General features: G+C 48.9%; 1 protein-coding gene across 1 annotated transcript in view; it reads right to left on the bottom strand.

Moving 5' to 3' along the window:
* slc35g1 (solute carrier family 35 member G1) overlaps nt 1-26,372 on the bottom strand; it is an 80,083-nt gene extending 53,711 nt beyond the window's left edge. The window contains exon 1 of the mRNA XM_038821952.1: nt 26,083-26,372. Within this exon, the coding sequence (XP_038677880.1) occupies nt 26,083-26,308 (226 nt within the window). The 5' untranslated portion in view covers nt 26,309-26,372. The remainder of the gene's footprint in view (nt 1-26,082) is intronic.
* Between the last annotated feature and the right edge of the window lie 514 nt (nt 26,373-26,886).

Genomic DNA, 26,886 nt, shown 5'->3' with positions numbered 1-26,886 from the left:
AAAAAGCTCAAATTGGCACGAATGGGAACCAGGATGTAAAATTATGAAGTAAAAACTAGGTGTAGACCTGAAGGAGATAAAGTAAGAAATCGTACGGTGTTGTGAAGGGTCAGAGTAAGAGGGAATGTAATAAGGTGTAAATTGGGTTGATAGTGCATGAATGCAGTTGCCCAAGTGTGGCAAATAAGGGTAGCAAGAGGAAGGTCTGATCTCAACCCAGCTGAACATCTGGACATTGTGCTAATCGAATATGAAATAGGATTCATTCACATTCTTTTGATGGGGGTTTACAGACATGCTGTTTCTATCTCAATGGTGTTGGAATCTGGAATGTACAGTAAATTAGGTAGACATCTTGGCTGCAAGTTCAAGTCACTTTAACTTGAATTTTAAAAAGTTTGTTTTTTGAAGTTCAATTTATGTTTCTAGCAAGTGGATTATAAATCATCATTTGGCATAAAGCACATCTTCATGACACTATCCTAATATAGAGTAGAATAGTAATAGAGTAAAAATCAAACATGAAAATTTTGAAATGTGTTCAGGAGAATTTCCTAGGTCAGTACGTTTCTGGTCCAAGGCACACATGGCTAGATCTGGTTCTGGGGAAAGGGTTTGGTCAAGTGAATCAAGTGTCATTGGGGAGTATGGTGTCTTTTTATAAATTTTGAAGTAACCAATTCTTTTTCCCGGAATTAAGGAGCAATTTGGCGTGGCCAATCTACCTACCCTGCACATCTTTGGATTGTGGGGGAGAGACCCACGCAGACAGTGTCCTGGGATCGAACCCGGGTCCTTGGCGCCATAAGGCAGCAATGTTAACCACTGTGCCACCGTGCTGCCCCTAGGGGAACATTAAGTGAACAATGAAAATTATATCATAAGTTAGCTATGGAAAAATTAAGAAATAAGCAAGAGGGCTAATTTCAGTGAGATCAGACATATCCCAGGTAAAGTTGAATGACTGATTGGCAGGTACAATTGTAACAGAGAATGAGGAGATAGTTTGGGTACAGTCACGGTACCCACAAGCTGAAAAAGGTAAACCAAGCAAAGCCAGAGCTCCCTCGATGAAAAAGGAATAGAGAGAATTAAGCAGAAAAAGGATACATACGGCAGGTTGAAAATGCAAGTGAGCACCAGGCGAAATATAGAAAGTTTAGAGACCAGGAGCAGAGGACGGCAGCTAACAAAGAATCTAAAGGCATTTAAATAAAGCACGTTAGTAAAGAGGAGAAATTAAGCTGATTGGGGACCCAAAGGATTGACACTTTGAGGCTGAGGGCACGACTGAAGTACTTTGTATTGGTATTTACCAGGGAAGAAAATGCTGCCAGTCATAACAAAAGAGGAAATGACTGAGGCACTGGATGGGTTTAAGATTGATAAAGGGAAGGAATTAGAAAGGTTGGATTATGTAAGTTTGGTAATTTACCAGAAACGAATGAGGTAAGACCATAAGATATAGGAGCAGAATTAGGCCATTTGGCCATCGAGTTTGCTCCGCCATTCAATCATGGCTGAAAGGTTCCTCATCCCATAACCACTGATCCCCTTATTGATCTGAGCACCAGATTTATCCCTAGGTGCTGTTACCTACAGGGCTACAGACAAGAGATGGAAGGTGAAATTAGACAGAATGGTTCTTTCTTTGAACACAAGAACTAGGGGCTGAATTCTCAGTTCCTGAGGCTATGTGCCGATGCCAAGGGAGGATCTGGGGTGTTTCACAACAGGCGAATTGGCGCGAAACCCTCACCAATTCCGTGACCGGTGAGGGGCTAGCACCAACACCGCATGAAACACCCGCGGAAAACGGATGGAAAATCACTGGATATCGGACCGCGCATGTGCAGGACTGACAAGCTGCAGCCGTGCACGCCAATACCCCTACACATACACACACGGGTGTGCCGGAAAACATGGCGCCAGCCGCGCTGGGTGGAGGTGTGGGCTTAAGTAGGGTGCTCTTTCGAAGGGCTGTTGCAGACTCGACGGGCTGAATGGCCTTCTTCTGCACTGATAATTCTATTCTATGATAAATTGCTCTTAATGTCCAACGGTTAGATGGGATTACGGGGATATCCACGTGATGACTGAGTTGACAGCAATGTTGGCTCACAATCAGATGGCAGTAGGTCCAAGTCTATGCAAGCAGAACAGCTCCACTATGAAGAGTTGTAAACTGAACCATAAACAAACATCCCCACTTCTGACCTTACGATGGAGGGAAGGTCATTGATGAAGGCTTCCGAAGATGGTTGGGTCTGGAACACTACTCTGAGGAACTCATGCTTTTAATATTTTCTTGTTTCTTTTCTGCTATTTTCAGACAGAGGGAACAATAACAACAGCAAGGGTAGCACGGTGGCGCAGCGGTTAGCACTGCTGTCTCACGACGCTGGGGTCCCAGTTTCGATCCCGACTCTGGGTCACTGTCCATATGGAGTTTGCAAATTCTCCCCGTGTTTGCGTGGGTTTCACCCCCACAACCCAAAAGATGTGCAGGGTAGGTGGATTGGCCACACTAAATTGGCCCTTAATTGGAAAAATGAATTGGGTACTCTAAGTTTATATTTAAAAAAACAATAACAACAGCATATTTATGGGACTGTTAATATAGTAAATTTCCCAAGGCGCTTCACAGGAACATTATCAAACAAAATTCAACATCGAGCCAGAAGTGGAGACATTAGGTTAGAAGACCAACACGATGGTCAAAGAAGTAGGCTTTTAAGAAGAAAGAATTTTGGCAGGGGTTGAAATTCCAGAGCTTATAACCTAAACAGATGAAGGTACATCACCGAGAAGTGCTGGAATGCACAAGAGATCAGGTTTGGACCGGAGAGCTGTAGATCACTAGATTTGAAAAGAAGGATAAGAATTTTAGAATTGAAGCATTGCTGAACCATAAGCCGACATAGGTTGGTTGAGCACAGGAGTGATTGATAAATGACACTCTGCTCTCTAGTGCCTGTATCCTAACTCACACAAAATGCAGCCAGTCTGTTCCTTTAATTCCTGATTAATTCTGAACATACACATCCATCCAGAAAATGTATGAAAGCAGATTAACAGATTCATGACGGTGGTTCCAAAATGTTTCAATATGTACCACAGCAATCTGAAGAAATACTTAAGATCACTAATCACCTTCTTCCTTAATACAGACCACGCTCTCCAGTATATTGTACAGCTGCATATCTCATGTTGATAAAATTTACAAAAGCTCAAAATTTATATAACTCCCTTCAACAAAGCTTATAAAGTATTTTATTGTGTAGTTGCTATTGCAGGGCCTAATCAAACTTGTTCCTTATCATTCTAAAATCTACCTTAATCTAAGCGGATGTTATAGTTTATGCAAACCATTTTACTTTCTCATGGACGTCAATGCTTGCACATATGGAACGCCCTGCCTGCAACAGTAGTAGACTTGCCAACTTTAAGGGCATTTAAGTGGTCACTGGATAGACATATGGATGAAAATGGAATAGTGTAGGTCAGATAGGCTTCAGATGGTTTCACAGGTCAGCGCAACATCGAGGGCCGAAGGACCCGTACTGCGCTGTAGTGTTCTATGTTCTATATCTAGCTGATCTATTGCATTACTCATTCCTGGGTTTAGCAACATCTCCATCCTTGAAGGCCCATTAACACACTGCTTGAGAAAACAAAGCTGTAAACACTTAAGGATTTCCATACCTGCTCCTCATTTCATGATCAATAGATAATTCGAAATAAGGACATTAATTTTATTATTCCGACTCTTGGGTGGCACGGTGGCGCAGTAGTTAGCACTGCTGCCTCACAGCGCCGAGGACCCAGGTTCGATCCCGGCTCTGGGTCACTGTTCATGTGGAGTTTGCACATTCTCCCAGTGTTTGCATGGGTTTCGCCCCCACAACCCAAAGAGGTGCATGGTAGGTGGATTGGCTACTCTAAATTGCCCTTTAATTGGAAAAAATTAATTGGGTATTCTAAATTTATTTAAAAAGAAATAAAAAATTATTCCGTCTCGTTTTTCCAAATCTCACTGCAAATTTTATCCTCCCATTTCTTTCCCACAATTTGGATGTATGGACTCGACCCTACTAATGTAACAAGTCAGCTTTTTTAAAATTTTCACCTCAAACCAAATTGTTTCATTCCAACTTGTAATGGACAGGATTTACCAACCACCCAGCCGTGAGATTTTCGGCAGGGGAGACGGCATGCCAGCGGGATCTACCAGTCCGATCGTTGTCAATGGGATTTCTTGTTGAGAGCACCCCTCGTCGTCATCGTCGGAAAACCCATGCGCCTGCGTGGGACCGGAATTTCCCACCGGCGTGGCCAGCTGGTAAATCCGCCCATTGCTTCTTTCACATTCTTGGAGCCATGCTTGGTTGAATGCTGCCTTGACTGAGGGCAGATACTCTCTCCTCTGGTTTTCAGCCCTAATGTCAATCCCGGAATTAATGCTGTGGGGTCAGAATCAAGAGTCGTTCTAGCAGAATGCCAACAGATTATTCATGATTATATGTCACTTGATGGAACCATAATAACTCCTTCCATCTTGTGGGGAGAAGCCTGATATTGTGTTAGCTGGCTGGGTTAGATCAACCCTGCTTTTTGTGGACAGGATGTATTGAAGTAATCTTCCATGCTCTCATCATTGTAATGACTGTATCATCGTGTAATAGCATGCAGTTGATGTGGTCTTCATGGATTTTAGCGATGCTTTTGACAAGGTCCCATGTGGCAGACAGATAAAAGAATAAAACTCCACAGAATCCAGGAGGATGTAGCTAGTTGGCTACAAAATTGGCTCAGTGGCAGGAAATAAAACCGTAATTGTCAACGGGTGGTTTTGCAACAGAAAGGCTTTTTTTGGGATGACTTGGATGTAAACATAGGGAGAAATGATCAAAACATTTTCAGAATTTGGTCACTTGGTTGATAGCTGTAGACTGTAAGAAGACATCAATGGAATGCTCAAGTGGACAGAAAAGTTGTAAATGGAATTCAACCCATGAAAATTGCTACGTTTAGGGAAGTCAAACATGGCAAGGGAACAAACAAAAAACTGGAGGATATCGAGACGTACAGAGGAAGTCAGGAACCTTGGAGTGAATGCCCAAAGATCCCTCAAGAAACCAGGACAGATTGATTAAAGTGGTTAAGATAGGCATATGGGACCCTTTAATTTATTAGCCAAGGCATGGAGTACAAGAGCAAGGAAGTTATGCTAAACATTAGTTTAGCCACACCTTGATCTCGGTGTGCAGTTCTGGTCACCTCCTCACAGAAAGGATGTCAATGCATTGGCGAGGGTACAACAGAGATATACTGTGGAAAATTGTAACTATCAGGGAAAATTGGAGAACCTGGGGTTGATCTCCATAGAGGAGACCAAAGGGAGATGTGAATGAGATCTATAAATTTGTGAGGGGCCTGGATAGAGTGGCTGAGAAGGGCCTATTTACTTTAGCAGGGAGGTCAGTGACTGGGGAGTTTAAAGTGATTGGTAGAAGGATAAGAGGGGCGATTACATTTTCTCACCCAGAGGTTTGTGGAGGTCTGGAGCTCACTACCTGAAAAGGTAGTAGAGACAGAAGCGCTAAACTCAAAGGGGCGCAATTTTGTGGCTGCTTTACACTCGAGCAAAGTCCTGTGAGGCATTGGAATCTGAAGCATGCCCAAAAGGGGCATTACCAAACCAAGCACACCTAAGTAGGGTTTAAAGCGAATGAGGCGTGCTTACTCTCCCTCCCCATGGAGGCTGCAGCCAGACACCATTCAGTACTGGTCCACAAAAACATGGACCACGTGGAACGGAATGGGGGGGTGGGGTTTCCTGGTCCATTGTAGGCCATTGGGGGGTCAGGGATACTGCAGATCGCTCCCTGGCCCTCCCCTCAGGAGCGCGGGCACCTTGACATTGTCCAGATGGCACTGCAAAGGTGCCCAGGTGGCACTGCCTACCTGGCAGCAGCACTGCCGGGGTGTCAGTACAAGGGTGCCCGGGCGCCGCTCCCAATGGTCAGGGCCCGAGGGGAGGCCATGCTCATGAAAGGACGGTGGAGAGGGGTTAAGGGTGAGGGGTGCATGGCAGTTAAGTGGAGAAATGGGAGGGGCCTGAAAAGGTGGACCTCGCAGGGACTCGCAGAGCAGGTGCCCTCACTTGGGGGTGTGGCGTATTGCCTATGTATGTGGGCAGTGACCATGCCCATAGGTGGGGCGTGTCAGGGATCCACAAGCTCACTTAGAGATGGGGCAACCTTTCAAAATAACGGCCCGATCTCAGAGTTCAGCTCCCCAATGCTGAAAAAGATTCTAAGTGTGGGCTAAACTCCCCAGGGCCCTTAAAAGTGATTAAGAGCATGATCTCCGGAAACATTTCGGCGGGAACTGCTGCGAGCTTCTTGGCGCTCGGCCTTGTGAGGCTGGTAACGCTATTCAACATGAATGAGTCCACTTAACAAAGACCCACGTGCTTCTCACCGCAAGTGAATGGCTCGCCAGCCGATTTGCCGGCACCGCACTCGCCAGACCCCTGCGAACAAGGTCAAGCAGCACTTGCTCAGTCAAACCCAGCCAGCTCACAATAATGGGCCCAGGAGACTGGCCCCAAGAGTCAGGATGCAGATCTGGGGAGGCTACTAGACACAGTGGAGGCCAGGAGTGAGGTCCTGTATTCCCAAGGGTCCCGGAGGGTAGCTCGTGCTGCACTGGACGAGGTGGTAGTGACTGAGCAGCAGGAGTGTGACCAGAAGGACCGGCCTCCAGTGCAGGAAAAAGGTCAATGACCTACACCAGGCAGCACGAGCGAGTAGGCACCCAAGCCTCCCCACAAGTCTTTTCCGCCCCCACACAGAACCCCCATGCGACCCCCAAAGCTCCCTCCATCTCCCTCACCTTCCTTCACAGCTCTCCTCCCACCATTGTGAGCCATGCATGTGGTTAATGATGCCTTCTCTGTGTTTCCTCAGGAAAAGCTCTCCCACAATCTTCGGGAGAGAGCCCAGATTGGCGAAGGCACGCCGAACATAGGAATCCTCACCTCGTTTGAGGAGTGTGCCCTGGTGGTGACTGGGGTGGATGAGGACAGAGCGCTCACTAACACGGAGGCTAGCGGACGCCGAAGAGTTGAGGAACCATTGGGCCCCAGCCAAAGAACCTGTCAAACAGGAGTATTGCCTGTCTGACTGACCCATCCCTCCAACTGACCATTCTTCCGCAGGTCCCATCCTGGGTGGCATTCTATCCAGCCTCCCAGGAGACCACCTCAGTGGAGAGCTCTGAGGATGCACCATAATAGTTGCGTCACAGCTGTCATCCCAACCCTCCACCAGCCAGATACACGCACCTCGGTGGGAAATGTCAGTGGTCAGGCTTCTGAGGCACAATCTGGTGAGCACCACACTGCCACTGATGTACATCAGGTGGAGGCAGGAACCCCAGGCGAGACAGCAGTCAGACGTCTGCTAGATCTCAGGACCCAGCTGAGTCCCAGCCTGATGCTGAGCCTGTGGAAGAGGTCATCCCGGAGCTGGATACGTTAGGGTGCGGCTGGGTAATTCAAAGGGAGATGTCAGCAACACTCCAGCAAATCCATGGCTGATTGGTGGAGGCCCAGAGGCTATGGGTGCAGAAGATGTTGCTGGAAATGCGTGGCACTGAGGCGAACACTGCTAGGTGGCGACCACAGTGGAGAACCTGGCCTTCTGGCCCCAGGAGACTTCGAAGGCCATGAGAAGTATAAGGAGCTGCCTGCCTCCACCTCAAATGTGTATCCTGGGGTCGCACCTGGACACAACGGTAGAGCTAGGAAGGCAAAGCACAATCGAGGATCACAAAGGGCACCGGTGAGGGGGCAGCACCATCGGGAGAGTGGGGAATTGCAAAACACACTAAAACACCCTTGATCACAACCAGGAAGACAGGTCTTTCACTTTCTTCTGCAATGTAGGCGGACCTCTGAACCCTTGACCCATCTCTCCAGACATCTCCCCCTCCCCGTGGCACACACCTACCCTCCGACTGTGGCCATGTCCCCAGAGCTGGTGTCTCATCCGGTGTTCGAATATTGGCTATTGCGTGTGTAGTGTTGCCTCCCGCAGTGTTTAGGCATGGCGCCCATGCATCATGTTGTGACTGGGATGCTTGCCAATGACTCCCACATGCTACATTACCCGCCTACCCATGGGAATCCACTTGGGTTGTATGAAGTGCTCACTTAATCACGACTGCCAATTCCCTATTAGCAATAGCCTTCAACTGCATGGCCAGAGGCCTCGGCATCCATGGGGGTTGTGTGGTCGGTGGGGCATATGGGCAGTGACAAGGGTTGCCGCTGGAACGGGTACACATGATCCAGGGGTTGGCATGGTGGTGCCACACGTGGTTGCCCCACAATTGCTCCCCCAGCGCCTCTCCCCCACCCTCCCATGGAAGCCTACCCCTGCAGGGTTCCTCACCCCCCTCAGCACTGGGGTGGCACACCCAGTTCCGCTGTGCTCTTTGCCTGTGAGCAAAGATAGCCATTCACCTCCTCAGCTCCCCACAGAAGGCCTTCCGCAAGGTTCACATTTATCAAAAGGAGTACTGATCGGCGCCAGCGTGACCACTTGATGGGGAGGCCGCTGAATGAACAGGCTGTTGGATAAGGGGTGGTTCTCGTTAATTGTATTGAAATCAAGCTCAAATGTTGATAATTAGTTTCTCACCACGCTACGGAGAGATCCCGATTTATTTATTTTTTTTTAAATATTTTATTGAGATATTTGAAAATTTTTACAACAGTAACATAAACAATGACCTCAACGTGGTAAAATAAACATTTCCCCCCCCCATCCCAATCCTCACGCACCTCAAACATATGACAACAATCCTCCCCCCCCCCATGGAATACTGCATCTGCTGACATTTTAATTTTCCGCGAGAATGTCAATGAACGGCTGCCACCTCCAGGTGAACCCTAACATTGACCCTCTTAAGTCAAACTTTATTTTCTCGAGACTGAGAAACCCAGCCAGGTCACTAACCCAGGTCTCTACACTCAGGGGCTTCAAGTCCCTCCGCATTAATAAGATCCGTCTCCGGGCTACTAGGGAGCCAAAGGCCAAGACGTTGGCCTCTTTCGCCCCTTGAACTCCCGGATCTTCCGACACTCCAAAGATCGTTACCTCCAGACTCGGCACCACCTGTGTTTTTAGCACCGTGGACATTGCCTTTGCAAAACCCTGCCAAAACACTCTAAGCTTCGGGCATGCCCAAAACATGTGGACATGATTTGCTGGGCTTCCCACACACCTCGCACACCTATCCTCTACCCCGAAAAACTTACTCATCCTAGCCACTGTCACGTGTGCTCGGTGGACTACCTTAAATTGTATCAGGCTACGGTTGGCACATGATGAGGAGGTATTAACCCTGTTTAGGACATCCGCCCATAGACCCGCCTCTATCTCTCCTCCTAGCTCGTCCTTCCACCTGCCCTTAAGCTCCTTCACCGGGTTTCCTCCGCCTCCGAAAGCTCCTGTTACATAACGATACCTTCCCCTCTCCCATCCAGGTACTGTAAACTACTCCATCCTGTATCCCCAGTGGCGGCAGCAGCAGCAGAAAGGCCGGCACCCGTTTTCTCAGCAAGTCTCGCACCTGCAAATACCCAAAACCATTCCCTGCTGGCAATTAAATTTATACTCCAAGGCTTTCAATCTGGGAAAGCTCCCATCTATAAATAGATCCCCCATCCTTTTAATTCCTGCCCTTAGCCAACTACGGAACCCGCCATCTAGCCTACCCGATACAAACTTATGGTTCTTATAAATTGGGGTCCAGATCGATGCTCCCTCCACTCTCCATTGCCTCCCGATTCTCAGAGCTGCCACCACCACCGAACCTGTGGAGTATCGGGTTGGCGAGAACGGAAGAGGTGCCATTATCAGTGCTCCCAAACTGGTGTCTTTACATGACGCTGCCTCCATCTGCTCCTATGCTGACCACTTCCTGATCATGGCTATATTAGTTGCCCAGTAGTAATTACAGAAGTTCGGCAGCGCCAACCCACCCTCCCCCCGACTGCACTCCAACAACACTTTCTTCACTCGCGGGGTTTTGCCTGCCCACACAGCCCGAAATAACCTTATTCACCCACTTGCAAAAGGCCTTAGGGATGAAGATGGGGAAGTACTGAAAGACAAAAAGAAATCTGGGAGGACCGTCATTTTCATGGTCTGTACCCTCCCCGCCAGTGATAGCGGGAGCATGTCCCATCTCTTAAAGTCCCCTTCTATTTGTTCTACCAACCGGGATAGGTTTAAAACGTGCAGTGCCTCCCATTCCCGGGCCACCTGGATTCCCAGATATTGAAAGCTCTTCCCTACCATTCTAAGCGGCAGCTCTCCCGGTCTCTTCTCCTGTCCTCTTGCCTGGGTCGCAAACATCTCGCTTCCCCGCCCACCGCCCCCCGCCCCAATGTTCAATTTATACCCCAGAAATTGCCAAATTCCCCCAAGATTTGCATTATGAAAGGAAATGAAAATCGCTTATTGTCACGAGTAGGCTTCAATTAAGTTACTGTGAAAAGCCCCTAGTCGCCATATTCCAGCGCCTGTTCGGGGAGGCTGGTACGGGAATTGAACCGTGCTGCTGGCCTGCCTTGGTCTGCTTTAAAAGCCAGAGATTAAGCCCAGTGTGCTAAACCAGCCCCTTCCCCTCTAGCGAGTCTGAAATGTACAAGAGCAGGTCATCTGCATAGAGCAAGACCCAGTGCTCCACCAACCCCACGCTCCCCTCCAAACCAGCCCTTTCCAGTTCCTAGAGGCTCCTAATGCTATGGCCAATGGCTCCATGGCCAGAGCAAACAGTAACTGGAAGAGGGGGCACCCTTGCCTTGTCCCTTGGTGTAGTTTAAAATACCCTGACCTCAGCCGGTTCGTCCGCAGACTCTAGTTGCTACTAGTGTCTGACAGAGCAACCGCACCCAGTCAATAAAGTCCTCACCAAACCAAAATCTTCCCAGCGTCTCCCACAGGTAATTCCAGTCCACCCAATCAAACGTTTTCTCCGCATCCATTGCGAGCACCACCTCCGCCTCCTCTCCTTCCGAGGGCATCATAATAACATTGAGAAGCCTTCGAACATTGGCCTTGAGTGGCCTGGAGTTGCCTGCCCTTAACAAACCCCGTCTGGTCTTCCCCTATCACCCCCGGGACACAGTCCTCTATCCTTGTGGCCAATATCTTAGTCAGCAGTTTGGCATACACATTCAGTAGAGAAATTGGCCTGTATGACCCACATCGCTCTCCTTCTCCCGTTTCAGGATCAATGAAGTCGAGGCTTGCGACAGAGCAAGGACTCCCTTCTCTCTTGCTTCGTTAAATGTCCTCACCAGCAGTGGGCTCAATATCTCTGAAAACTTCTTATAGAATTCCACCGGGTGGCCATCAGGCCCCAGAGCCTTGCCCGACTGCATGCCCTCCAGCCCCTTGATTATTTCCTCAATCTTAATTGGGGCTCCCAGCCCTTCCACCAGATCCTCATCAACCCTCGGAAACCTCAACTGATCCAAAAACTGCCTCATCCCCTCCAGCCCAGCCGGGGGTTCCGACTCATATAATTTACTATAGAAGTCCTTAAACAGCTCGTTTACCCCCGCTGGGTCCAGGACAGTATTACCGTCTCAACTCTTTGCTTTACCTATCTCCCTAGCCGCCTCTCTTTTCCTGAACTGGTGCGCCAACATTCCGCTTGCCTTTTCCCCGTACTCATAGATCACCCCTGCCTTGCCTACCTCAACTACTCCACCGCTTTCCCTGTGGTCAACAGCCCAAACTCCGCCTGAAAACTCCGCCGCTCTCTCAGTAGCCCCACATCCGGGGCCTCAGTATCTCCTGTCCAGCTAGAGTATCTCCTCCACTAACGTATCCCTCTCAGCCCGTTCCACCTTTTCTCTGTGGGCCCATATCGAGATTAATTCCCCTCTGGCCACTGCCTTCAAAGCTTCCCAGACCATCGCTGCAGAGACCTCCCCCCATTTGTTTCCAGGTAGTTCTGGATGGACTTGTTAACCCGGCCACAGATCACTTCGTCCGCTAGCAACCCCACATCCAGTCTCCACAGCGGGCGTTGCCATCTCTCCACACTAACCCGCAGATCCACCCAGTGCGGGGATTGATCTGACACTGCGATTGCCGAGTACTCAGTATCCAGCTTTGCTGACAGGGAACTGTTACTAGGGGACAAATGAGAAGTCGGGAATGGAGATTGCCCGAGTGGGGACTCGAGGAAGCGGAGGGCGCAAGCTCGAGGCTGGCCCAAAAAAGGGTGATTTCTAGTCGTGGGGGGGGGGGGGGCACCAACCCCCCTCCTTCCCCTCTTTCTCTCCCCCCCCCCCCCCCCCCCACCCCCCCCCCCCCCCCCCCCCACAGAAACACTAGGAACCCAATTGCCTAAGTCAAACACTTGCTCACCCCCCACTGCCCTTCCTAGAGTCAGCTGGCCCATGCTGACTTGAAAGCACCCGCCCCTGGCACCAAGCAGTCTGTCTCCTTTTGTTATCTCCCCTCCCCCCACATAAATAAACATTTTAAAAGCATCACATTCCCCAGTGAACAAACATCTGAAAAAAAAGTGAAGAAACAGTCACTTTAGAAAAATAATCACCCAAAAAGCAGGACCAAATTCAAAGCCCCTCCTCCCCTCTAACCAGTTCCCTGCAAGACAAAGCAACCTTTAATCAACCACACAGCCCATTATTTCACATAAACGCTACTTAAATTTATACAATCCAACACAACAAATCGGCGCCACAGTACTTCTCCAAGTCTTCTGTGTCTTTTAATTCGCCTCCAGCTTCCATTTCTTTAACAAAAGTCCATACTTTATCTGCCGTTTCAAAGTAGAAGTCCCTTTCCTCATATGTGACTTACAGATGGGCTGGGTACAGCATCCCGAACTTCACCTCCTTCTTAAAGAGGGTCGTTTTTTTTTCCCAACTGAACCCAGCTCGCCTCTTTGCCAAATCCGCCCCCATATCCTGATAGATCCGCAACTCAGTTCTCCAACTCAGTTCTCCCACTTGCTGCTCCGTTCTTTCTTGGCCCACTGCAAAACGTGTTCCTCGTCCATGAAACAGTGAAATTGTACCACCACTGCCCTCGGCAGCTCATTCACTTGGGGCTTCCTCACGAGGGTTCTGTGCGCTCTCTCCAATTCCAGGGGCCAAGGAAACGTCCCAGCTCCCATCAACTTCTCCAACATGTCCGTCACATAAGCCCTCGCAACCAATCCCTCACTGCCTTCGGGGAGGCCAATAATTCTGAGATTCTGCCTCCTGGACCCATTCTCCAGGTCCTCCAGCTTCTCCTGCATTCTTTTCTGGCGTACAGTCATCATCTCCACCTTGGTCTCCAGCACGGTTATGTACTCCTCATGCTCGCACACCTTTTTCTCCACCTCCTGGATCACACGTCTGTGGGTTTCCTGATTCTGAACCACTTGATCAATCGAAGCCTTATCGGGTCCAGCGTGCCCTTCTTCAGCTTGGTGAAGCAATCCTCAAAAAACTTCACCAGCTGATCCGTTGACGCTGTGTCGTCTCCACACAGCCCTGCTGCTCCGCGTTACCAGCTCTACTTGCGTCTCCCTTATCGGACTTTGTCTTCTCATACGGCCACTTTTGGTCCAATTCTCCATACACCAGAGGGGGATTTCTCCTTACTGTCTCATTCTTCACCGATTTATCCCATAAAATCCGGGAAAAAAACAGGGGGAAAAAAAGGTCCAAATGTCCGTTACAGGCAGGAGCTATCAAATATGCGACCTACTCCTGCATGGTCGCCACCGAAAGTCCCCTTAAGATCCCGATTTTGCCTAGTGGAGCGAGCCGGTTGCACTTGTTATGGGCAAGGGTTTAGAGAACCCCAAAGTGTATCATGGAGTTCACCTGGCCCACAACTTTTAATAGATTGTGGTATGGGGAGCACACAGCCCACTCTACAGGATGGTACAGCAGAAATGGAAAATGATTTGTTTTAAAAGCAAAACAATGTTTATTCTATGAACTCAAGTTAACCTTTTTAAAACAGTGAACATCTTAGCAACCATTAATTCAAATACAACTCCCAAAGACTACAACACTAAGTAATCCTTTAAGCTTTCCTTTTAATATCCATACGACTTAAAACACCTTTTCCCAGAAGCACATCAAGTCACTACTGTTATTAGTTTTTAAATCACCAGGATCAATTTACAGTCTTTAGATTACAGAGCGAGATCCATACACCTTCTGGCGGTGACTGCAGCTACCCAGCTCTGAAAAAGAAACTACAACACACCCTGCAGCAAACAGCCCAAAATGAAAGTAAAAAGCTGACAGACAGCCCAGCTCCACCCACTCTGACATCACTGCAGTAGTAAACACCCATTTCCTAAAGGTACTCACACAAGACACACTGCAAACTGTTTGGCGCCTGGCACGGATCTCGTTTTCTGCCTCTCCCGCTATTCACCGGCCTCATCTTGCGAGAGCACAACGAGGCCAGAGAATTGCACCCTAAGTGTTGGTTGATAGTGGTGGGAAACTCGTCAGCAGAACCAGCGGGAAACTCCCTGAAAAACTCACCACAAATGAACTTAGGTTTTTCGTCACATTCCACCCAATATGTCTGGATATGCAAGATATGTGCCTCAAGTACCATAACCAAGGGCTGGTTTAGCTCAGTGGGCTAGACAGCTGGTTTGTGATGCAGAACAAGGCCAGCAGCAGCTTACCTGAACAGGTGCTGGAATGTGGCGACTAGGGGCTTTTCACAGTAACTTCATACTTGTGACAATAAAAGATTATTATTATAACAGGTCTATGGTCCAAATGTAAAATGCTGGAAAGTAGGATTGGGCTAGGTGGCTCATTTTTCAGCTGGCACAAATGGTCCAAGTAGCCTCTTTCAATGCCATAAACGTTCTGATTCTAAATAACATGAGAATGAAGAGATAATCTGGTCTAGCGATGTTGGTTGAGGGATAGATATTGATCAGTGCACTGGGAATAACACCCCTGCTCTTCACCAAAATAGGATTGGGGGATATTTTACACACCCATAAAAGGATGGACAGCACCTCTTGAAAGTACAGCACTCTGATTATACTGTGCTGGTGTCAGCCTAAATGATGCATTAAAATTTCAAGAGAGGGGCTTGAGCAAATTACCTTCTGACTCAGGAAGTGAGTGCTACCACTGAGCCACAACATACATCATAATCTCAGCACAACTTGGCCTTTAGTCTCTCATATAACCTCAACAACAGGAAGCAGTGACATGGGTTACTTCATCGCGACTTGCAGGAACAAGCCAAAAGTTCTCTGCAGTCTAGATGATATTTGAATAGTGTTCTCGGGTAACGGAGGGAAGTGGCTGACACCGCAGGAAGTTTAAATGAAATGCTCATGAACAGATATGACTAACAGAACACTTGACAGTGAAAAACACCAATGGTTGGTCATATTCAATGTTAATAATGAATCCTGTCTGATTCTGACTGGATTCTTCAAATTCAGGAGTATTTTTCAGCTTTGTAAAAGGTCTCGAACTTCCTCTTACAGCACAACTATCATGAAATTTAACAGACACTGGTGAGGGTTAATCACTAACCTTTTATGAGTTTTCATTTAAATGTGGTGTTCCAAAGTAATGCTCCAATATTCTGATGATGAAGAAAGTTTATTTTTCACTTAATGCTGACTTAAGGACAAACTGAATTGGGATTGATTCAAGGACAAACTGAGTTGGGATATACATACAAATATAAACATAGTGCAAAAGCCGTCTTCCTCCCTCATAGGTCCCACCGTTCTTGCACACTAATGTAAACTAAACTAAACCCTAACCCTCCCCCCCCCCAACTTCCCTGCTGACAGTTAATTTTCCCTAAAGAAGTCGACGAATGGCTGCCACCTCAGGAAGAATCCTGACATTGACGCTCTTAGGACAAACTTAATTTTCTCCAGACAGAGAAAGCTAGCCATGTCAGTTAGCCAGGTCTCTGACTTCAGGAGCTTTCAGTCCCTCCAAGCTAATAATATCCGTCTTCGAGCTACCAGGGAGGAAAAGGCCAGAACAAAAGGCCAGTCTGCCTCTTTCTCCTCCTGGATTCCGGGATCTTCTGACACCGAAAATTACCACCTCTGGACTCAGTGCCACCCTTGTTTTCAACACCTTGGACATGACATCCGCAGACCCCTGCCAGAATCCCCCAAGCTTCGGGCATGCTAGAACATATGAACATGGTTCACTGGTCCCCCCCCCCCCCCCCCCCCCCCCGCACACCTTGCGCACCGGTCTTCTATCCCAAAGAACCTGCTCATTCGGGCCACTGCTATGTATGCCCGGTGAATGATCTTAAACTGTATCAGGCTGAACCTGGCACATGTTGTGGAAGTGTTGACTCTACTCAACGCATCCGCCCAGAGACCATCCTCTATCTCTCCTCCGAACTCCTCTTCTCATTTGTTTTTCAGCTCCTCAGTCTGAGTTTCCTCTGAGTCCATGAGTTCTAATTGTCTGAAACCCTCCCTTCTCCCACCCATATTCTGGAAACTGCCCTGTCCTGAATCCCCCTTGGCGGTAGGAGTGGGATAGTTGAGACCGGCCTGCGTAGGAAATTTCGCGCCCGCAGGTACCTTAACTCATTCCCACTCGTCAATTCAAATTTCTCCTCCAACCCTCTCAGGCTGGGAAAGCTCCCCTCTATAAACAGATCTCCCATACTCTCGATGCCTGCTCTTTGCCATCTCCAAAACCCTCCATTCAGCCTCCCCGGGGCGAACCGATGATTACTGCAGATTGGAGACCAGAACGATGGTCCATCTGCTCCCAAGTGTTTCCTCCATTGCCCCCAGACTCTCAGGGTCACCACCACCACAGGGCTGGTGGAGTACCATGCCAGCGGGAACGGCAGAGGCGCCATTGCCAATGCCCCCAAACGCGTGCCTTTACATGATGCCACCTCTACTTGCTCCCACATCGACCCCCACCCCCCCCCCCTTTCTAATCATGGTTATATTTGCCACCCAATACTAATTACTAAAGTTCGGTAGCGCCAACCTGCGCTCCCACCCGGCTACGCTCCAGCATCCCCTATTTTACTCACAGGGTCTTACCCACCCATACAAATCCAGAGATCACCTTGTTAACCCGTTTAAAAAAGGCCAGTGGAATAAAGATGGGGAGACACTGAAACACAAACAGGAATCTCGGGAAGACCATCATTTTCACTGTCTGTACCCTCCCAGCCAGTGACAGCTGGAGCATATCCCACCTTCGGAGTCTACTGGTCGGGTCAAATTTAACTTATGTAGCCACTCCCATTCCCGTGCCACCAGGATGCCTAGGTATCAAAAGCTGCCCCCTCCCACTCTAAACGGCAGCACCCCCAGTCGACTCTCCTGCCCCACTTGCCTGGATCACGAACACTTCACTTTCCCCCCCCCCCACCATGTTCACTTTATAACCCGAAAATTGGCCAAATTCCCCCAGAATCCTCAATTTCACCCATCCCTTCTAGTGGGTCAGAAACATATTGCATCAGGTCATCTGCATATAGCGAGATCTGTGTTCCACCCCTCACTGAACCAGCCCCGGGGCTCTCAGCGCTATTGCCAGCAGCTCTATGGCCAGCACAAACAGCAGTGGGGAGAGGGGGCATCACTGCCTTGTCCACCGGTGCAGGCTAAAATAGCCCGATGTCAACCGATTTGTCCGCACACTCACCACGGGTGCCTGATACAGCAGCCTAACCCAGTCGATGAAGCCCCGTCCAAACGCAAAGCGCCCCAGCACCTCCCACAGATAGGTCCATTCCACCCGATCAAATGCCTTCTCTGCGTCCGTTGCAACCACTACATCTACATCCTTACCCTCTCGGGGCATCATGATCACATTTAGCAGCCTTCACACATTGTCCGCCAACTGCCTGCACTTAACGAATCGCGTCTGATCCTCCCCAATCACATCCCGAACGCAGTCTTCAATCCTAGAAGACAAGATTTTGGCCAAAAGTTTGGCGTCCACATTTAATAAGGAGATCGGTCTGTAGTACACACATGGCTCTGGGTCCTTACCCCACTTCAAGATCAGTGAAATCGTGGCCTGTGACATCGTCAGGGGAAGCACCCCTCTCTCCCTTGCCTCATTGAATGCCCTCATCAACAGCGACCCCAGCATCCCAGAGAACCTTTTATAAAACTCCACTGGGAACCCGTCTGGACCCAGGGCTTTACCCGACTGCATGGCCTTCAGACATTCTGCTATTTCTTCCATCCTGATCGGGGCCCCCAGCTCTTCTACCAACCCCTAGTCAACCTTTGGGAACCTCAGCCCCCCGAAGAATTCCCTCATCCCCTCCGGTCCAACTCATCCAGCCTGCTATAAAACTCCTTGAACACCAGATTAACCCCTACCAGATTAACCCTCCGACCAGGTTCCCATCTCTGTCCCTTACTTTCCCAATCTCCCTGGCTGCCTCCCCTTTCTGAGCTGCTGCGCGAACATTCTGCTGGCCTCTGCTGCCGAACATTCTGCTGGCCTTTTCTCCATATATCGCCCCCCCCCCCCCCCCCCTCGCCTCGCCTGCTCCACCGCCTTCCCTGTAGTTAACAAGCCAAACTCCGCCTATAGTCTCCGTCGTTCAGTTAAAAGCCTTGCCTCTGGGGTCGCCGCATATCTCCTGTCGACCTGAAGTATTTCCCTCATCAGTCGGTCCGTCTCTGCTCGGTCTACCTTCTCCCTGTGGGCCCTTATCGAGATAAGCTCCCCTCTGACCACCACCTTCAATGGCTCCCAGACCATTGCAGCCGAGACTTCCCCAGTATCATTAACTTCAAGTGAGTTCTGGATACATTTCCTCACCCACCCGCACACCTCCTCATCCGCTAACAGTCAGACATCCAATCTCCAATGTGGGCACTGTGCGAATCCAGGTCCAGAAGACATTACAGATATAGTCCAAAAACTTTAACGTGAAATTTCAAACACCTCAGTCCACTGCCAGCACTTTCCTTCTGGCGAAGTCCATCGTTTTCTCGGGCGACTCAAAGTAGAAATGTTGCTCCTCATAACTGACCCAAAGACAGGCCGGAAACAGCAGTCCAAACTTCATCTTCTTCTCGAAAAGGGTCGACTTTACTTGGTTGAACGCTGCTCTTGTCCTGGCTACATCTGCACTCAGGTCTTGGTAGATACGCAGGGTGCTGTTCTCCCACTTACAGCTCCGTTTCTGCCTGGCCCACCGTAAAATACACTCCTTGTTCAGGTACCTGTAGAATCTCACCACCATCGTCCTCGGGGTCCCCTACACACAGCTTCCTCGCTAGTGCTCTGTGAGCCTGTCCACCTCCAAAGGGTCGGGTGAACGTCCCATCCCCCATTAGCTTCTCGAGCATGCCCGCTATACATGCCTCTGCATCCACTCCTTCGGACCCCTCTGGGAGATCAATGATCCTCAAGTTCTGCCGGCAGGACCTATTCTCTAGGTCAACAACATTCTCCTGGAGCCTTTTCGGCTGTCTCTCAGCATCCCCACCTCCAGCTCCATTGCTGTTTGGTGTTCCTCCTGCTCAGTCAGTGCCTTCTCCACTTTCTGGATCGCCTGATCTTGAGCATCCAGTCTATGTTCCAGCCGAGCAATCGATTCCCTAATCGGGTCCAAGCATTCCTGGTTCTGCTTGGCGAAGCCCTCTTGTATAAACTGCTCCGTCGGCCATCGAGCCAGGACTCCGGTCATCCGCCATGCTTTCTCCCGCTGCAACTTCAACCCAGGCCTTCTCTGTTAGCCTATTTCTTCCTTTGCGAGCACTCCTGGTCCACCTCTCCATGCACTGGTGTGGAATTCTTCCTCACAATTGCGTCCACCATCAATTTTCGGACTAAAAATCAGGGAAAGGTCCAAAGGTCCAACCCGAGTGGGAGCCACCAAATGTGCGACCTACTCCTTCCTGGCCGCCACCGGAAGTGATGTGCTTACATATATAATTCACTATTGCTGGTCTTAAAACCGCAAAGGGATTTGTCGGTGTATTATTTAAATTGGCTGAGTCAAAATCTCAAAGACAGCATAAGTGCAAAGGAATGAAGAATAGAAGACTCCAGTAACTACTGAAACATGGGAGTTAAAGTATCCCAGACATACAAACTTAAGCCTGCAATCATGATTTGCAATCACCCTGTTCCCATCCATCCAAAATCTGCCAGGAATTGTAACATCTCCTAGGCATCCCACCGGCCTACTTGTGTATTGAGGAGAAAAATGTTTGACTGTTTCAGCTTGTATTTAGGATTTTTCTTTTAAAAATCTTCCCTCCCATTGTTTCCCTCACTTAACATCCAGCCAGAGGTCCTGTATCTATTGATGAGAGTCTGACTCCACTACTGCCGTGGACAGTTTATACCACACTCAACACCCTCTGGTTAAGCGCTGAAGCTCAAACTTGGATAACCCCATGTTGAGGCTTGTAAATTGCTGTGACGCCACCAGAATGTGTGCCAAGTGGGGTGTTAGAGCTGCAAGAGGAATGGGCTGTTTAAACTACAAATTTTTTTCTATAAAATCAGCATTTACATTTTTTCTGACTTTTTGGAATAGGAATCAGGCCCCAAAGATATTGGTTAGACCATGCGCACCACTAAAAAAAAGTGAGTTAAAGGGGCATCATAGCTGTTAACACTTGGTCAAAGCTCCAAGCAGCCTTTGCTGTCTCAAAGCTTGTGACCACAAAATTATGTCATGACCCACAATTTGGGAAGCCATGGTAGAAAGCAACTTCAAATATACCATCCAGATATCCTTGTGACTGAAATCAAACATAATTGGGGTTCATTGTTTACTCTTCTTACTATTTTTGAATATTTTAACACCAATAATGATAAAAAATCTCCCACAACCTTTCTCAAGCACAAACATTCCAGATTCCTTAGCCTCTGCTCAAAGCTAGATTATTATTCATCCTTTTCTGTGCTCCTTCCAAAGCAGCACGGTAGCACAGTGGTTAGCACCTTTTCTTATCGCACCAGGGTCCCAGGTTCAATTCCCACTTGGGTCACTGTCTATGTGTAGTCTACACGTTCCCCCAGTGTCTTCGTGGGTTTCCTCCAGGTGCTCCGGTTTCCACCCACAATCCCAAAAATCGTGCTTGATAGGTGAATTAGACATTCGGAATTCTCGAAGAGGTGCCAGAGTATGGCGACTAGGGGATTTTCACAGTAACTTCATTGCAGTGTTGATGTAAGCCTGCAGTGTTGATGTAAGCCTACTTGTGACGAATAAAGATTATTGTTGATCCAATGCTTGACTAAAAACAAAGATTATCTTTTTATAGCATTAGTAGTTTCACCAATCTACACACGACCATCGATCACTCCCAAGTTACATTTGCATCTTCAATCACAACAGTGCATGGCATTTTCCAATCATTAATCCAATTTAATCAAGCTATATTTTGTCAGACGTTCCCAATATATTCAAATTCTCTCCCTACTTAGTTTGTTTATCAGTGAATGTAAACAACTTTGTTTTTGAAATCATTATGAGCGATGGCTCAATAATGGACCAAGACAGCTCACTAGTCAATTCTGTCCACCTTCAAATACAACTATTTTTTGTTTCCTCTAATATATCCAATTTTGGATCCATTGCAGAAGCCTGCATTAATCCAAATCTGCTCAATGTGGGCAGATCTCCTGTGCTGTGGTCCTTTCCTTTCCTCCCTGGATGCCCTTAACTATATTTTCAGCACAACTCTATAGTTGCCAAGGCTCTCTTCATACCTCTTCTTGATAATTAATCTTGGCAGCTCTGTTTAGATCACTTAAATAGGTTTTCAAACAAGAACCCATGAAGCAATCTGGGGGGTACCTCAAAGTCAGACTTCTGTTCATTTACTATCAAAAGGGGGAAAGACTCTGAGATACTGGGGGCAGAGGGATAGATTCAAATGAAAGAGAACAGCTGGAGCCTTGCCTTGTGTGGTGCCTTTGAGGTGGAAGTTACTGATCAATGTTTGGCGCCTGTTGGTTAAATAGATATTGCAACATTTATTTTACTGAGTGTACCTATTGTTGTACCAATAATTAACTGCGAGACGATGAGAGTGAGTGAACCGAGGCTTTTATTAACCAAGAACTAGCCTGCCTGTGTCTGCTGTGCAAAATGAGCACCGCGGTCTATATACCGTTCGAGGGGGTCGGAGCTGGAGGCGGAGCCCACCAAATACCAGTACAATACCTGGTGAATACATTCACCACACCTATATGTAACGAACGTTGATCTACTCAAAGAACAAAGAACAGTACAGCAAAGGAAATCTTCTGCACTTCAGTGGTCCGTATCCCTCTATTTCTATCCTGTTCATGTATTTGACAACATGGTGCTTAAATGTCACCATCGTACCTGCTTCCACAACCTCCCCTGGCAGCGGGTTCCAGGCACTCACCACCCTCAGTAAAAAAAAACATGCATCGCACATATCCTCTAAACTTTGCCCCTTGCACCTTAAACCTATGTCCCCTAGTAATTGACTTTTCCACCCTGGAAAAAAGTGTCATTGCAGGTTATTTAGGTGGTGGTGGTTGGGGGGAAGCAATGTGTCTAATCCTTCTGTTGGAGGTCAATATTACAAACTTCCTTCCCACCTTGCCCATCCCAACTACCAGCACACCCCTCCTCCTCTGCATTTCTTCTGAACTAGTGCTTTGCTATCCATCACTTCCACTTAGCCCTCTTTTATCAGGTGAACCAAGCAAATCCCACATTCCTTCCCTTACAGGTCTCCTCCTTCCAATTTATTGTTCGCTTCCATTCCTACATCAGCCTATCTGCAATTGAAACTCATCCATGTCTTTGTCAGCTCCAGGTCAACTATGATCACCTGCCTGGACTCCCATCCTTTACAATTGATAGGAGCCCAACTCACCCAAAACTCTGATGCTTGGATCCTATTTAGCAAAAAATGCTGCTCAAACAGTTGCTTCACAGCTCCAAGGTCCCAGGTTTGATTCGCGTTTGGGTCACTGTCTGTGCGGAGTCTGCACATTCGCCCTGTGTTTGCATGGGTTTCCTCTGGGTGCTCTGGTTTCCTCCCACAATCCCAAAAGACGTGCTGGCTAGGTGAATTGGACGTTCAGAATTCTCCGTGTACCCGAACAGGCGACGGAATGTGGTGACTAGGGGCTTTTCATAGTAACTTAATTGCAGTGTTAATGTAAGCCTACTTGTGACAATAAAGATTATTAATAAATATTTGCACTAATTAAGTACCTTTGACAGAGGCCATCATCACTGCCTTCATTAACTCATAAGGTTCCCCCACCGCTCCAAATTTTAAATTCTATTTCTTCCTTACCCTTGATAAATTCCTTCAATTTCACTCATCATTCCCCAACTCTGTAAACTTTTCCAGTCACAATATCACAACCCCTTCTCCAGCCCACACATACACTGATGGAACCATCAATTCACTAGACACGTACTTTAAGATATGAACTGTGGTTTTAATCTACTTACAACAGAGCCAGCCTGTTCCACGTTGAACTCTCGATGAACTGAACGACTGGCTCTGAGCATTGGTATTTATACAGTAGCCCAGGGGGAGGAGTCATGGGCGGAGCCACGGGTGGAGCCCTGTACATACTCCCAAGCATTCCTAGCACTACTCCTCCTAGTGGCCGGGCAACGCAACTGCGCTTATCAATGCATGATCTCATGTATATACAATACAGCGTGAATTATGGAGTTACATTCACCATATTCACCCCCTACAAAAAAATCAAGTCGGGCGGGGGTGGTGGTTCATAAATTGAGTCTGTCCGGTGGTCGAACTGTCCACTGCGATCTGCGGAGCACCGGGGTTGCAGCCTCTTGCGGTGGCTGGACGGGTGTTGTGGATTGGGGTACGATGGCGGACTCCAGGGAAGATCTCGTCCGAGCTCCGTACCCGTCTGGTTCGACTGGGGGCGCTGGGGGTTAGCTGGTGCTGGCGCGAGCTAGTGGGCTCGGGAGCGCGAGGGGACGGCTGGGTTGCGTGGAACCAATGCAGCGAGCTAGTGGGCTCGGGAGCCCGAGGGGGCGGCTGGGTGGGGTGTAGGGTGAGGGGTGCATCTGTAGTGATAGAGGGCATGCTGGATCTGGCGGGTGCAAGGTCCCGGAGGGATACGGTGTCCTGACGGCCATCAGGGAACTCGACGAAGGCGTACTGGGGGTTGGAGTGAAGCAGGCGCACCTTCTCTACAAGGGGGTCGGTTTTGTGCGCCCTGACGTACTTCCTGAGGAGTACAGGGCCCGGTGTCTTCAGCCATGCCGGGAGAGACCCCCGTGGTAGTGCCCCTGGAAAAACTAAAGAGCCGCACGTGAGGGGTCTGATTGGTCGCTGTGCATAAGAGGGACCTGATAGCGTGGAGCGCGTCTGGGAGGACTTCCTGCCAATGGGAGACTTGGAGATTCCTGGAAATCAAGGCCTAATAAGAATGGGGCGCAGAGTTCGGGCAGGACGTAGAGCTGGAATTTGGCATAGCTAGCGCCTTGGATTGTGAGCGTCGGGGCGGTGCGCCCTTGGATCTGGACAGAGTGGGAGCCCGAAGCGAGGGAGATAGTTTGCTGCGCGGGGAAAACGGGGAGCGAACAGCGTCTTACCAGATCTGGGTGTATGAGGCTCTGTGCTCCCGGAGTCGAAAAGGCACGGCGTGCTGTACCTGTTAATTTGGACCGTCGCCATCGAGTTTTGCAGATGCTTCATGCGCGATTGGTCCAGAGTGACTGCGCTGAATTACAGGTCGTCGGCAGCTCCATCAGCTGTGCTGGAGTGGCCCCGTGATGACTGCCCTCTGAGTTCGTGGGCGGAGCCAAGGGTGGAGCCCCGTACAAACTCCTAAGCATTCCTAGCGCTACTCCCCTAGTGGCCAGGCAACGCAACTACACTTATCAATGCATGGTCTCATGTATATACATAACAGTGTGAATTACAGAGTTACATTCACCACATACACAAAACCCTTTGCCGCCTTGTGCATCTCCCCTTCGCCCCAGTAGAGGCAGCTCTGCCGTCAGCCACCTCAACCTTGTGCTGTGGAATTCCGTCCTGGGTGTCAGCCATCACTCAGCTGGTAGCCTTCACACTTCTGAAGCAGGTGCTTGTGGGTTCAAGCCCCACCTGCGATTTATAATGTAATTTAACCTATCCAAAATCCTTTCTGTTCTCCACCTCATTTTAAGCACTCCCGAAAACCTCTTTGGCCAAGTTTTTATTCAAGACCATTTGCGGATTACATTCCTGTCATGGAAAAGGTTGCTCAGGTGTACTAAAACCTGTATTTCCACCCAGTAGCTGCCATTCTGACTCATGTCCACAGGAAGCTTTTCGACTTTAGAGCCCCCTCCCCTGTTAGAAAAGTACAAAAACAGGTTAAAGTCCAACAGGTTTGTTTCAAACACGAGCTTTCGGAGCACTGCTCCTTCCTCATTCACCCGAGGAAGGAGCCGTGCTCCGAAAGCTCGTGTTTGAAACAAACCTGTTGGACTTTAACCTGGTGTTGTAAGACTTCTTACTGTGCTCACCCCAGTCCAACGCCGGCATCTCCACATCATGAAAAGTACAAAGTTATGAACTGCGAGGCAATTGTGTGCTCCTAATGGACCGACACCCTTAAAAAAAAGTGATGAGTACAGGGGAGGACGATTGATCACACAAAATGTGATGTGGGCTCCCTTCAAACGCAGAAGCCCTGCAGCAGTAATTTAATGTTTGTGACATGACAAACGTGTCCTTCTGAACACTGACCATCCCCACAGCAGGCTCTGTAACCCAATCCCCGTTGGCTCTGGGCACATTATGAAATTCAAGAGTGATTGCGAAAACTACTTTTTCCTTAGTCATTGCGAGGTGAGAAGTTAAACATGCTTGAAATAAACCGGCAGCTTTAAAACAGCGCGCGTTCGTCCCAATATAATAAGAAAAAAAAACATATACAAAAAGGTCCAATCTAAAAAGAGAGAATTAACAGGTGTGGGGGGGGAAGTGGGAATGTTTGAAGAGAGGAGGAGACAGTACCTGGCAGGCTTCCCTCGCCAGTGGAGTCGGTGACTCTCTGAGACTTGCAGCAGGTGAAGTTGAAGCATTTTCTCGACGCTGCTCGGCGCCCGGTGCCGTTACACTCGGGACCAACCGCCTCGCCGCCGGGCTTCTCCGGTGCATGCGGTTCAGGCCCCAAATCCGCCACGACGAATTCATCCCTCTCACCCACCTCGTCCTCCTCGGGACGGTGATAGACGCTCATTTCAAACGGCCCACGCCTGTCTTCCCGATGGGACAGAAGCGCCGGGAAGTTTATGCTGAGGAGGGGGCGGGGCGGACAGGAGGGGGCGGGGCTACGGGGGCGGGGCGGACAGGAGGGGGCGGGGCTTCACAACAAAATGGCTCCTGGTCGCACGCCGCCGAGGTTCGGAGGAAGCCACGGCCATACATGGAAACAGAGCCGAGGACGCTGCGAGAGCCCGGCAGCATCATGTCTTGGGCTCTTGGAGTCAGAACTAAAAGCCGCCCTTGAAAGAATTGCCAGGAATTAAAAAAAAAGAGGACATTCGGATCTACTGACGACGTCAAACCCCACCGCACCAGGCGATGCTTTTGCCTGGTCACCTTCCAGCTTTGGGCTAACCGCTCAGTGGGGCTGCGTTATCTCAGCCGTTAGACGGCATGAATATTGCAGCAGGCAAGAATCACCCTGGCGCCAAAAGCCGGTAAAAGGAATTACAGAAAATGCTGGACAATCTCAGCGGGTTTGACAGCATCTGGGAGAGAGAGCTGAGCTTAGGTTCCGAGTCTGGGTGACTCTTAAAGTGTGGTGCGAGGGGT

The sequence above is a fragment of the Scyliorhinus canicula genome, chromosome 16 (assembly GCF_902713615.1).
Source record: "Scyliorhinus canicula chromosome 16, sScyCan1.1, whole genome shotgun sequence".
NCBI lineage: Eukaryota > Metazoa > Chordata > Chondrichthyes > Carcharhiniformes > Scyliorhinidae > Scyliorhinus > Scyliorhinus canicula.
Note: the sequence above shows the minus strand (reverse complement) of the source record. Positions and strands in the feature narration are given on the sequence as shown.